At 48.5% G+C, this 12,874-nt stretch overlaps 1 protein-coding gene across 1 annotated transcript; it reads left to right on the top strand.

Annotated features, from left to right (window-relative positions):
* Positions 1–2,727: 2,727 nt before the first annotated feature.
* Positions 2,728–12,446, top strand: EAH_00020610 (zinc carboxypeptidase, putative; the record flags this gene model as incomplete). The annotated part of the gene is made up of 18 exons (XM_013393559.1): positions 2,728–3,212; positions 3,776–3,868; positions 4,061–4,151; positions 4,338–4,348; positions 4,446–4,586; positions 4,812–4,920; positions 5,113–5,187; positions 5,547–6,174; positions 6,409–6,552; positions 6,756–6,820; positions 7,055–7,151; positions 7,706–7,932; positions 8,464–8,594; positions 8,895–10,209; positions 10,381–10,480; positions 10,637–11,179; positions 11,378–11,761; positions 12,187–12,446. The coding sequence occupies 18 exons, from the start codon at positions 2,728–2,730 to the stop codon at positions 12,444–12,446; spliced, it is 4,899 nt and encodes a 1,632-aa protein (XP_013249013.1).
* Positions 12,447–12,874: the final 428 nt, after the last annotated feature.

Below are 12,874 nucleotides of genomic sequence, written 5' to 3' on the forward strand. Positions count from 1 at the left end.
CTCTTCTTTAGACAGACTCTTTCTCTGTCTCCTCCGCTTCAAACAGAATGTGTCTCTGCCTCCCTTTCATTCGACGGAGTCTGTCTCTGTCTCTGTGTCTTTCTCTGTCTCCTGTACTTTAGACAAAACATTTGTCTCTGTCACCCCTTTAGACAGAATCTGTCTCTGTCTCTTCACCGAATTAATTTTCTGTCTCTTTCGCTGCCTCCTCTTCGGACCGCGTCTGTCTCTTTTTTTCTTTCTGTCTCTGTTTCGTCTACAGACAGGATCTGTCTCCCTCTGCTTCTCTTCAGGCTGAATATCTACCCCCTTCTGTCTCCATTTCCCTACCCTGTCTGTGTCTCCTCCTATTCATACAGAATCTTTCTCTGTCTCTGTCTCCATAGACAGAAGCTATTGGGAAACGGAGATTCCGTTCTCTGTCTCGCTGTCTCCTAATCAGACAGGACCTGCCTGTGTCTATTTAACTAAGTGGCTTTCTGTCTCTGCCTCCGTTTTCTTCTATTCAAAGAAAGTTTGTCTCTGTATCTATTAACAGAGTAAATTTCTTTCTCTATGTCTGTCTTCTTCTATTCAAACAAAATATTTCTCGCCGCTGGGCTCCGGAAGAAGGAGAGACTAAAGGGGATGCTGAGCTGCATTTTGTTGAATGTTTTAATTCTTTAGACAACCAATTAATTAATTAATTAGTTAATTAGTCAATTAATTAATAGTGAACATCTGGGTTATCATATATATATACATATATATATGTCTATATATACATATGTAATATACTACAATGGAAAGTACGAGAATAATAATAAGCAAACGAACTTAAGAATTAGAAATAATTATTTCTTAATCAGGTAAAAACTAAACATTTAATGCTATTTAAATTAAGAATATTTTTGGTTCTATGCAAACGTATTTTCTACAGGCATAATGAATATATTCAAATAGATAAGTATACCCATTACCACCTATAAAATTCTTACTTTGCAACTAAGACAAATTCTTAAGCATAAACATATAAGAATTCCAATAATAATTATTAGAATCATAATAATAATAATTATTAAAGCTTGTTATTTTTTAAAACGTATTTCATAATATATGATATATATATATATTTCATAATATATATAATATATATATAATATGTATTAATATATTATATATTTCATAATATATAATAAACTAACTCTCAGCGGTCTCTCGCTGGGAGAAAAAGGGCTTCAATGCAAACATATCACAACTCCAGAGTTCTATTCACTTGCATGTTGCATTCTATAGAGGCGATTACTTCATCTGCATGCATGCAGTTAATAGGCAAGTACGCAGTTCCCCTTCATCCCTTTAGCATCAGCCTCTTTACATGTGTGCATGCTTGGATGCAGATCGTTTCTTTCGTATCTTTTCTTAGCAGATGGCTGCGCTGTCTCTCCCATTATATATTTAGTGGCAGCATAATATTATAATTAAGTGCGGAAGTCTCCAATGCACTTCTGCACGTTCGCCGCCTTCACTTCTGAAAGTATTAAAGGGGCTGCAGCCGCGTTGTCCTTATTGTGGAGAGAAACTAGGGATAACAGCAGCAGCTGTTCAAATGGAGTTTATCCTTAAAGAGCCTTGTTCAGAGTGTTTAACTAACAGACCCTTGCAAAGAATGAACCGAGATCCAGAGAAACTGCAATACTGCAATGCTGGCGAGCCCTTAACTTGAAGGGCGTTGTATTTCACTTTGTTTCATATAGAGGCAACGTATATTCATCTATCTTTCATGCATTATGGTGTATCTGCTCTTAAATCTGTCGAATGTACGTGATTACGAGTTTCGTGCTGCCCTTAGCTGTCTGGGCCATCGACTCGTTTGGTCTAGTTTTAAACTGTTTGCTTTCTTCTGCTTAAATGTATGCAAATGATGCATTGTTTCGGTTTTGTCGCTTCACTTTCCCGGCATTTGGTGTCAGTTCAACTCAAACGCCGTCGCATGTGCGCACTGTCTTTCCACTTCATCGGCGGTCGCAGGTATATCTTCACTGACATCCTCTGACGTTTCCAGGAACGCATAATGCTGCATTCCAATTCACAAATAGCAAAATGAAACGCTTCGGCTAGAAAAAAACAAGAAAGATAAGAGAGAAATGAAACAGGCGTCCGTACAGGTCAATCGAAGATCTGGGGAAATCGCAGCGCTCAGGCGGCAGCAACGGGAGCAGAACTTCTCCACTGCTGTTACTTTTTCTTGAGCACTGAAGTAATTGAAGTACATTTGTCGTTCGTTTCTTCTAAATATACTGCTTTGCTCGAACGGGCCTTGGCAATTATTACCAGCAGCGTAGGGCTGCGCGGTCGTTGCTGCCATTGCAGGTTTCCAGGTGTATCTTCAGCTGCAGATAAACTTGTTGTTTGACGAGCACGGCCAAACATTGAATGAAGCGCCATAAAGAGCAATACGTTTAAGTACAGCCCCTTCTTTGCCTTACTTGCGGGTGCATAGACACCTGGAGAGTGCCCGACATAGACAAGAACGAAGCAGAAACCCAATAACCTCCTACAGACGAAGCTGCAATGGTGGAACCCAAACGTAACAGCAGCAAGCGTGACTGAGGCAGCTGATCTCTGCTGCTGCTGCTCCTGCTGCTGCTGGTTCTCCCGCTGCTGCTGCTGCTCGTGCTGTTGAAGACGAGTATCTGCGGCGTTCACGCATGCGATGGTTTGGCGGGCTCTGTACTATCCACAGCAATGGCCGCCTACTTCTCTCTGTTTCTGCTGCTGCAGCAGCTGCTGCTGCAGCCACTGGTTCTGCAGCTGCTGCAGCACGCGCAAGCAGACCCATCGGTGCCGAGTCTGCAAAGCATTGCTGCAGCAGCATCGGCAAGAGCACCAGAAGCTGGAGCTCTTAAAGATGCAGCACCTCCAGTGAAGACAGCAGCAACAGAAGCAACGCTACGAGGAGGACAGGGGCAGCAGGATTCTGCTGCTGCAGTTTCAACAGCAGTGCCCTCCGAACCAGCAGGAGCAACAACAGCAGCAGCAAATGCAACGGAGGGTGCAGCGGACTCAGCAGCAGCAGAATCAGTGGAGCGGCTGCTAAAAGGGCAGGTGAAGCTGCCTCTAACCTACAGCAGCATACTCTCGTTGCTGCCGCAGCTGCAGCAGCGCTTCCCGCATCTTGTGCGAGTAAAAGATGCTGTTAAGACCTTTGACCTCGAGGAGGAAGCAAAAGAGTACGACCACTTGAACCTGCTGCTGCTTTTACTTGTGCTGCTGCTGCTACTGTTGCTGCTGCTTCTGTTGATTTGGCTGCTACTGTGGCTGCTGCTGCTGTTGATTTGCCTGCTACTGTTGCTGCTGCTACTGCTTCCGTTGCTACTCTTGTTGCTGCTGCTTCCGCTGTAACTGTTGCTGGTGTTGCTGCCACTGCTAGTTGTGCTGTTGCTGCTGAAACTGTTGCTGCTAATGCTGTTCCTGCTGCTGTGCCCGGGTTGTTGGTACACTCCCAGTGGCTGCCAATTCGCTGCAGCCTCGGCTGAAAGCTGTTGTTGCTGCTGTTTTGGTCGCTGCTGCTGCTGCTGCGGCATTGGGTGCTGCTGCTGCGTTTTTCGTAAGAGAATGTGTGCTGCTGTGCGTTGGCGTTGCTGCTGCTGATGCTGCTGCTACTACGAATACTACTGGTGTTGCTGCTGCTGTTCCAGCAGAGTGTTGCCAGGGGCGGGTGGAGCATTACTTCGTTGACTCTACGGTTTAGGGTTTAGGGTTTAGGGCTTAGGGTTTGCGGCTGCTGCTGCAGGCTTATATGTGGGAGGGAGACCTGCCAAGTGCCGTATGTAGAACTGGGCCTCCGCAGCAGCCTCAACAGGAGCACCCCTACTCTATTTTACAGGTAAGATTCTGCGAGGTTTATAGGGTTTAGGGCTTAGGGTTTAGGGTTTGTCGACTTGGGGGTTCGGGTTTAGGGTTTAGGTTCTCAGCAGGCTGCGTTGCCCGCTGCACCCGCGCCGGCCTTATGCAATTGCAGTGCATCTACCCCAGTTAGGGTTTAGGGTTTAGGGTTTAGGGTTTCTGTTTGTTGCAGCGGGCTGCTGCACGGAGACGAAGTGGTTGGCCCCACACTGGCGGTTTATTTGGTTGCGCTCCTTGCCTCGCAGTTTACTGAAATCGACGAGGTCAGCAGCAAACCCTAAACCCTAACTAAACCCTCAGTTGCCGCTGTCTCCACCTGGAATGAGCATGAAGGGTTTGCATTAGCAGCAGCAGCAGCAGCGCTAGACTTCTTTGTTTAAGATGCTTATGGTGGCCAGGGTAGTGGTTTTGGAGTTAGGTTTATGATATGTTTAGGGTATAGGGTTTAGGGTTTTGAGGGGTAAAGGTTTTTGCAGAAACGCGGTCAAGACAGGTAGTAAACGGTTCGGTCTTAGTGGTTTAGGGTTTAGGGTTTAGGGTCTAGGGTTTGTGTTTAGGTGTATTATTTGCTATCCAACCGCTTGCTGGTGGTATTTCCTTTCTTTAATCCTTGGGGCTTCTCACGAGATAAAAGAGAAGAAAGAGGCATTGACCCCAACAGAGACTTCCCCTACCTCAACAGCAAATGCTTCTCATCCGTAACCTCCAGGCAAATCCCAAACCCTAAACCCTAAACCCTAAGTTTTAAGTAATATAAGGCCTTGCTAGCGGGGCAGGTGTCCCGGGAAACGGCATGCGAATGAGGAGGCGAAATCCGAAGGGTTTAGGGTTTAGGGTTTAAGTATCGCATGTGATCCGCCTACAGCCACATCCAGATGCGTCTGTTTAGGGTTTAGGGTTTAGGGTTTAGCGTTTGTGTTTAGGCTGGTGGCTGCTGCCTTCGAACGCTATTTATTTACTGCGGGGATTACGTGGCATGGCGGCATGCGAGCGATCGGTCGGCCTTGGGGCTCCTTTGACCACTCAGAGCCTGTAAGCAAGGGTTTAGGGTTTAGGGTTTAGGGTTTAGGGTTTGGATTGAGTTGGGTTGCTTAATTCACGTCCAGGGTTTAGGGTTTAATGAGGCATGAGCTCGCCTCGTGCTTGCTAATTTATGGTTTGCATCTCCCAATTTAGGGCGTAGGGTTTAGGGTTTAGGGTTTAGGGTTTGCTGAGGCTGTTCAGGTTGGACAGGGTTCATTCCGCAGTCGGCCTTCGCCTGACGATGTGTCGTTTGCCAAGCTCGGCCAGTGGCTGCAGGTAAATTAGGGTTTAGGGTTTATGCTCAAGGGTTTAGGGTTTCCTAAACCTTAAACCCTAATCCGCCTCGATTGCTTGCTTGGGCAAGCTCCTTCTCAGGGTTTATGGTTTAGGGGTTTAGGGTAGGGTTGTCGAGAGTTGTTGTGGCTGTTTAGGGTTTAGGGTTAAGGGCTGTTGAGGGTTTAGGGTTATTTAGGGTTGTTAAGGGTTTCCTTGAGGGTTGATTATGGGTATTTAGGGTTTAGGGCTGTTGAGGGTTTATAGTTGTTTAGGGTGTGGTAGTTGAGGGTTGTTTCAGGTCGTTTAGGGTTTAGGGTTTAGGGTTTAGGGTTTAGGGTTTAGGGGTTTTGTGTGTACAGGCAGCTGGGGGTCCAAGCTCAACGGAGTATTCTTCTCCTTATTTATCAGCATATTTTGTGGAGGAGCAGCGGCGCCGTCGTGAGCAGCAGCAGCAGCAAGCGATACAGCTGCAGCAGGAGCGGCACCGCCATTCATTGTTGAGTTTGTTTTGGGGTGTTGATCAAGATGAAGATGCTGCATTAGAAGCCCCAAGCATTGCTCATGCATTCTACCCAGAGGGCCCTGTCTCGGATGTTATTTATCCAGTTAATGGGGGTTTAGAAGATTGGGCATACTCTGCAGCTTTTCAGTCGAGCCCCCTACCTATCAGTGCATGCAAAGCCAGCCCCAAAACTCCCCGCATGCATGCGCATGCGCATGCAAAGGCGCATGCGCAGGCAAAGGCGCATGTAGCGCGCATGCATACGCCCTGGTGGCAGCAGTGGCTTCCTGCTGCGATTGCAGCGAAGCAACAGGACCTGCTAGAAGAGCATCCACAGACACCTCAAGAAGAAGACAAAGAAAAAGATAAAGATAATAAAGATAAAGATAAAGATAAAGCCGTCACGAGAGACTACTCGGCTGTACGCTGCGCCATCTTCCTTGTTGAGACGCACGATGATAAACACCCGAAGCCAGAAGAATACGGTGCGCACCAATGCACGAATGCATGCATGCATGCATGCACGAACAACAAACATCTTGGTGTATTTACCCTCCCTCATTAACCTCACTTCTTCGCCTTCTTCTGCTTATTCTTGCCTTCTCAGTTTTTGTATCTTTCCCTTTTTGATTAGGAGGGTTTAGGGTTTCGGGCTAGGGGTTCGCGGGTCATGACATAGGGTTTAGGGTTTAGGGTTTAGGGTTTAGGGCTTGTTGCAGGGGAACTTCCGGTGTCTTTGGTGGCTTCGCCGTCTGTAGTCGATGGCCTGCTCGCTCGCAATATCCGCATGGCGATGAAAATGGCAGAAAAAGCGCAGCCTGATATCCTCATTCTGGCGGCTCCTTCGATGTATCAGGCCCCAGGTACCTCATTAGGGTTTAGGGTTTAGGGTTTAGGGTTTGGAGGGGGGGTTGTTTGGGCCTGCAGGTGTCAATGCAGACCTCTGCAGGCGCTGCTGAATTCGAATGAATGCATCGAAGCAGATGCCGAGGGCTTCGGGTTTGGGGCTTACGGTTAGGGTTTAGGGTTTAGGGTTTAGGGTTTATGGCTTGGGTGTTTGGTTTAGGGTGTATTGCCAACTTCGCCCTGTGGCCTGTGGGCTGCGAGAAGCTCAATTCGATGCGTGTGGTGGTGAGGAATCTCTCTCTCTCTCTATATATATATATATATCTTATAATGCTCTTGTTTGCTGGGAACTTGCCTTCCTGGGGTGTATGTGCACCGCAGCTCAGCGCATGCATGCACAGCTTTCGTATGGTCGTTGTTTCGTGGCTGCTTTATAAGTATTTATGCATGCATGCGTGCATAAACACATGCATGCATGCATAGAGCGACCGTGGCTGTTTTGGGGCTTTGTTGGTGCAGACGAAGCAAGGGAAATGCCACGAGTTTGTTAAAAAGAGTAAAGTGGCTTTTCCTCCGGATATCGAAAATGCAGACTTCGATGAAGATGAACACGAGGGTAAACTTGCTGAAAGTTTTGTTGTTTTTTTTCATGTTCTTTCTCACTTACTTTTCATTTTATTTTCCACTTTTTTAATTTTTTGTTCGGTCTTTTTCCTTTTTCAATCTTTGTTTATTGTGCCGCGCATTCATTGTTTTTGTTTGTTCTGTACAATAGATAACTAATTGCATAAATGAAACAATTAATCAATTAGATTTAATAAATAAATTAAATAATTAGTTAATCCTTTTCCATTTTCTTTTTCGAGTTTTGCCCCTTTTTGTATTCTTTTTCATGTTGCATTCTTCATTTCCATTATTCTTTTTTCACGTTTTGTTTCCGATCTCGTTTCTTTTTCCTCTCTTTATTTCTTTTCCCCTTTTTGCTGCCTTTGTTTTTCCTATTTTCCTTCACGTTTCGCCTTCTTTGTTTTGATTGTTTGTTTTTCGTCTTGTTCAATTCATCATTATCATTTTCTTTCATCTTTCATTTCAAGGATGAGGCGTTGTTCATGCTTATTTTTATGCAGTCTCCGTTGTTTTTTTGTTGACTTTGTTTGTGTTTGCATGCAGTGTACGAGTTGACTGAAGCCTGGCATGCAGCGCCTTTGCTAAACAGCGAGAAGATTTTGAATAGGAGTTGCAGATCTGCTGCTGCATGGGAGCGGCCGCAAGGAGATGCACCCGAGCCTTTCTTTCGCAACTGGACAAAGAATTACGATGAAATTCATGATGCCTTCAGCAAGGCAGAGAGAGAAGGCATGGAATTCGTTCGATTTAAAGTACCCCCGGAGACGCCTGTCAGCATACAAGGGTTTAGGGTTTAGGGTTTGGGGAAGAGAGAGGGCGGGGCCGTGAGGTTTAGGGTTTGGGGTTTAGAGTTTGGGGTTTGGGGAACAGAGAGAGCGGGGGCCTGGGGTTTAGGGTTTAGGGTTTGGGCCTTAGACTATAGGGCTTAAAAAGTAAGAAACAGGGTTCGGCTTCAAGGGGAGAGCTCACGAGAAGGTGCTTAGGGTTTCCAAATCTTCTGTTTTGTGCTAGGCGCTGTACGCTGGGATTTAGGGTTTAGGGTTTAGGGTTTGCAGCTTTGCTGTTGCTGATGGTGGGTGCTGCAGTCTGGAGATGTATGCATTTTATTGCTGGGAGAGTTTGATAAGGTAATTTCAAACCCTAAATTCTTTTAAATAAATAATAAGCCCTTCTCAGACCTTGAAGCTGTTTCTGTCCTCCGTAATTCTGGGTGTGGGGCTGCGAAGCTTGCATCTCGTCAGACCTTCCGACGTATCTGGGGTTTAGGGTTTAGGGTTTAGGGTTTAGGGTTTGTGCTGCAGGAGTGGACGGAGAAGCTGCCTCGTGCCGATCCCCCTGTGCCTCCTCAGTCTTGGCTGGCTAGGAGCCGCGGCGAAAACCCCCGGGGTAGCGCTCCTAAAGGAGCTGCAATCATAAGGGGAGGCAAACAGTGGTTAGCTGCTGCTGCTGCTTTGCTGCTGCTGCTGCTGCTTTGCTGCTGCTGGTCCAGCTGCAGCGCAGTTGCTGTACAGAATTGAGAGTAGAGCGTTTCCCCGAGGGGTTTGGCTTTGGAGTTGTTCTAGGGTTTAGGGCTAAGGGTTTAGGGTTTGAGGGATTGGTATCTGCTTCTTTTTTTTCTTTGTATTTTTTAGTTTTTAGTTTCTTTATTCCTCCTGACGCCGTCGTACCTCTGCACTCTGCTGCAAACCCTAAACCCTAAACCCTAAACCCTCGTGTTTGCGTATTTTTTCAGGATTTTCCCGGTGCGATCGCCGGCCTTTCCTGGCAATTTGACCCCCGTTGGAATTCCTCTACAAATTCGAGATGATGCAATTGAGGCTTTTGCTGCTGTCTCCCTTGTGCTGCCCGCAGCAGCAGCAGCAGGAACAGAAGCAGCAGAAGCAACAACAGCAAAAGCAGCGGCACCAGCAGCAGCAGCAGCAAGAGCAGCATCAGAGATCGTAGCAGCAGAAGCAGATGCAACGGGAGAAGCAGCAGCAACAACAACAGCAGCGCAACAGCAGCAGGTGCTGCAGGTGTCGCTTACTGTGTCTGGCTTCCTCAATGAAGATCCAGTCTTCTTTAATCCCTACACCCGGCTGCTGCTGCCCGCGAAGCAGCTGCAGCAGCAGCAGCAGCAGATGCAGCAGCAGCAGGAGTGGGAGAAGCTCGGCTTTCAGCCGCTTCCAAGTGCAACAAAACCAGCAGCAGATGTGCTGCTGTCCGTACACCCCAACCTATCAGAGCTTCCTGAGGGTTTCCTCTTCATTCAAATAGAGAGGCGCGACCCTCAGTACAGCAGCAGCAGCAGCAACAACAGCAGCAGCAGCAACGACAACATAGTGCACGTCGCTACGATTGCGACCGGGCGAGAAGGCGTGGAGCAGCAACAGCAGCAGATGCAACAGCAGCGGCGGCTGCAGAGGCAGCAGCAGCGGGCGCCTAGTCGAGTGCTGCTGCAGACAGAAGGAGAGGTTAGGGTGCGCTTGAGGGTTTCTGTTTCTCGTATTCTGGGTCAGGGGTTTATTGCTTCCTGGGTGCCTGCTGCTGCTGCTGCTTCGGATGCAGCAGCAGCAACAACAACAACAGCAGCAGCAGCAGCAGCTGCTGCTGCTGCTGCAGTGCAGACGGGGGCTTCTGTCTCGGCAACTGCTGCGCTGGCAGGCAGCCAGCATACTCCTCAGCTGTATGTACACCTGAACGAGGATTTTAATGCGTATTTAAATACAAAAGGAGGCAAACACCCGACTAAGATAAACCCTTACATGTTCTTCCCTTACGTTCGTAGCTTTAATTGTTTGCTGGAGCCAGCAGGGGCTCGGACTGGGCAGTCTGCTGCTGCTGCTGCTGCAGCAGCAGCAGCAGCCGTTAAGGGCTCCAGCGGTGCGGTGTCTGTACACCGCAAGCTGCTTCTGCTGCCAGACCCCACACCAGCGCAGCAAACGGGTTTGCTGCTACACGGAGTTATTAATATATCTTCTTTGTGGATGAAGCCCCACGACGGGCAGACAAATATACAAGGAGAGTTCTCTGCAAATAAACGCTCAAACGCCTCGCTGCTTCTGCAGGTAAGTTAACCCTAAACCCTAAACCCTAAACCCTAGTAAACCCTAACGCTGCTAGAAACGCAACATAGCGACGGGCACGGAAGGGGCTTCCTGCCGACGGCAGCCACTTCATGCTCTTTTTGGGTTGTAGGCTTAGGGTTTAGGGTTTAGGGTTTAGGGTTTGGTTTTCAGTTTGCGGAGGGATGCTGCCCTACTTTGTTGCTGCATCGCCAAGAAGAGGGTTGGGCTGTACGTGCAGCTCTCACTGTACAAAAATGCGGATGCGGACCCGGTACATTTGCTGCTGCTGCTGCTACTGCTGCGGCTGCTGGTGCTGCTGTTATTGACTTGCTGCCGCTGTTCTAGTGCTGCTGCTGCTCTGGTGCTCCTGCTGCTGCTGTTGGTGTATGATGTGGCTTCTTCATTTTCTGTTGCTGCGTACTGACAGGCACCGTTGTAACGGCCTCCCTGGTCCCTATCGGGATCAGCAACAGCAGCAGCAGCAGCAGCAGCAGCAGCAGCAGCAGCAGCAGCAGCAGCGGGCTTGACGACGATGAAGAGCTTCTCGGTGCTCGCATCCTTAATCCAGAGGAGGCCTCTGAAGCAGCAGCAGCAGCTGCTGATGCAGCTAAAACAAATGATGTTTGGCCTGCAATCGGGGTGTACGCGGAGTATCGTGAACACCGTGAGCGTTTGCTGGAGCAGCTGCAGCAGCAGCAGCAGCAGCAGCAAGCGGAGCAGTCGCCGGATCAGCAGCAGCAGCAGCAGCAGCCTTCTTCTTTGACTCCGCAGCAAATAGCAGCAGCCGTGCGGCGCGCAAGCGGCGTCCAAGGTATTGCTGGTGCTGGTGCTGCTGCTGCTGCTGGTGCTGCTGCTGCTCTCACAGGGGGTGAGGCTTCTGCTAGCTCTGGCGCCACTTGGGGTTTCAGCAAAGACGGAGGAAAAACAAAATACAATGAATTCTTCTTCTGGGGTATTCTACTTCTCATAGGTATGAGCTGTACATACACCGCAAACTTAAGGCCAACGCATACACCTCAGCTGCGTATACACCCCAGTCGAAACTTTACCCGTACACGCACATACACACACACTGCATATCCTGCACCCCACAACTATGTATGCTTGCACAGATGCATGCATGCATGCATGCATGCATGCATTGCTGCTGCTGCTGTTGCTGCTGCAGCAGCAGCAGCTGCTGATGCAGCTAAAACAAATGATGTTTGGCCTGCAATCGGGGTGTACGCGGAGTATCGTGAACACCGTGAGCGTTTGCTGGAGCAGCTGCAGCAGCAGCAGCAGCAGCAGCAAGCGGAGCAGTCGCCGGATCAGCAGCAGCAGCAGCAGCAGCCTTCTTCTTTGACTCCGCAGCAAATAGCAGCAGCCGTGCGGCGCGCAAGCGGCGTCCAAGGTATTGCTGGTGCTGGTGCTGCTGCTGCTGCTGGTGCTGCTGCTGCTCTCACAGGGGGTGAGGCTTCTGCTAGCTCTGGCGCCACTTGGGGTTTCAGCAAAGACGGAGGAAAAACAAAATACAATGAATTCTTCTTCTGGGGTATTCTACTTCTCATAGGTATGAGCTGTACATACACCGCAAACTTAAGGCCAACGCATACACCTCAGCTGCGTATACACCCCAGTCGAAACTTTACCCGTACACGCACATACACACACACTGCATATCCTGCACCCCACAACTATGTATGCTTGCACAGATGCATGCATGCATGCATGCATGCATGCATTGCTGCTGCTGCTGTTGCTGCTGCTGCTGCTGGATGGGGCTGTTGTTGCGTCTTTCTGTTTTGCTGCCGCAGCAGTTTCCGTTGGCGTTGGCGGCTGAAGTATGAATATTTTTAGTTAGCGTTATTTGATTTATAATTTTAATTATTGCTGTTTTCTTGCTTTTGTTTGTTCTTTATCTTCTCTCTTTTGTTTGTTCTGCTGCTGCGCTGCGATTTGAAGGGGCCCTGCTGCTGCTTTCTGCTGCTGCGTCAGTTAAGAGGAGAGGCGGCATTTGCTGCTGCTTTGCTGCTGCTTCGAGGCAGCAAGTACGTTATGAGGTCCTAGGGGGAAGTGCAGCAGAAGCAGCAGCTTCAACGACGCGTTCTGCTGCAGTTGCTCCTGCGGATGCTGCTGCTGACGTTCCTGCTGCTGGTTCTGCTGCTGCACAGCTGCAGCAGCATGCTGTAACAGCAGAAACACCGAATGAGGCTCCCCCCCCTGCTGCTGCTCCTGCTCCTGCTCCTGTAATATGACGGGAAAGACGCTGTTCATGCATGTAGTGCAGCAGCAACAACGCCAGCAGCAGCAGCAGCAACTGCAGCAGCAGCAGCAGGAACTGCAGCAGCAACTACAGCAGCAGCAGCAGCAGCGGCTGTACCTGCAGCGCACTTTTATTTTTTGTGACAGACGCAGCGTAGTTCGCCATAGGGCGGGTATGCCGTATGTGTGTTTGCTGCTGCTGCGGCTGAGTACTTGCAGCAGCAAACGCTGCAGAGATTACCTTCGCTTTATTTGTACAGACAGCGTGTTTACCCTCTTCTGTTTATTTAGATGCCTCCACAAGTATATCAACATGTATATGGATATATCCATATTTAGAGTGTAGATGTATATATATATATATATATATATATTCATGTGTTTGCATGCATTTGTGTGTAAGAATGCATTTGCATAAAAT

Source organism: Eimeria acervulina, genomic scaffold, assembly GCF_000499425.1.
Source record: "Eimeria acervulina Houghton genomic scaffold, Eah_scaff142, whole genome shotgun sequence".
In the NCBI taxonomy this organism is placed as follows: Eukaryota; Apicomplexa; class Conoidasida; order Eucoccidiorida; family Eimeriidae; genus Eimeria; species Eimeria acervulina.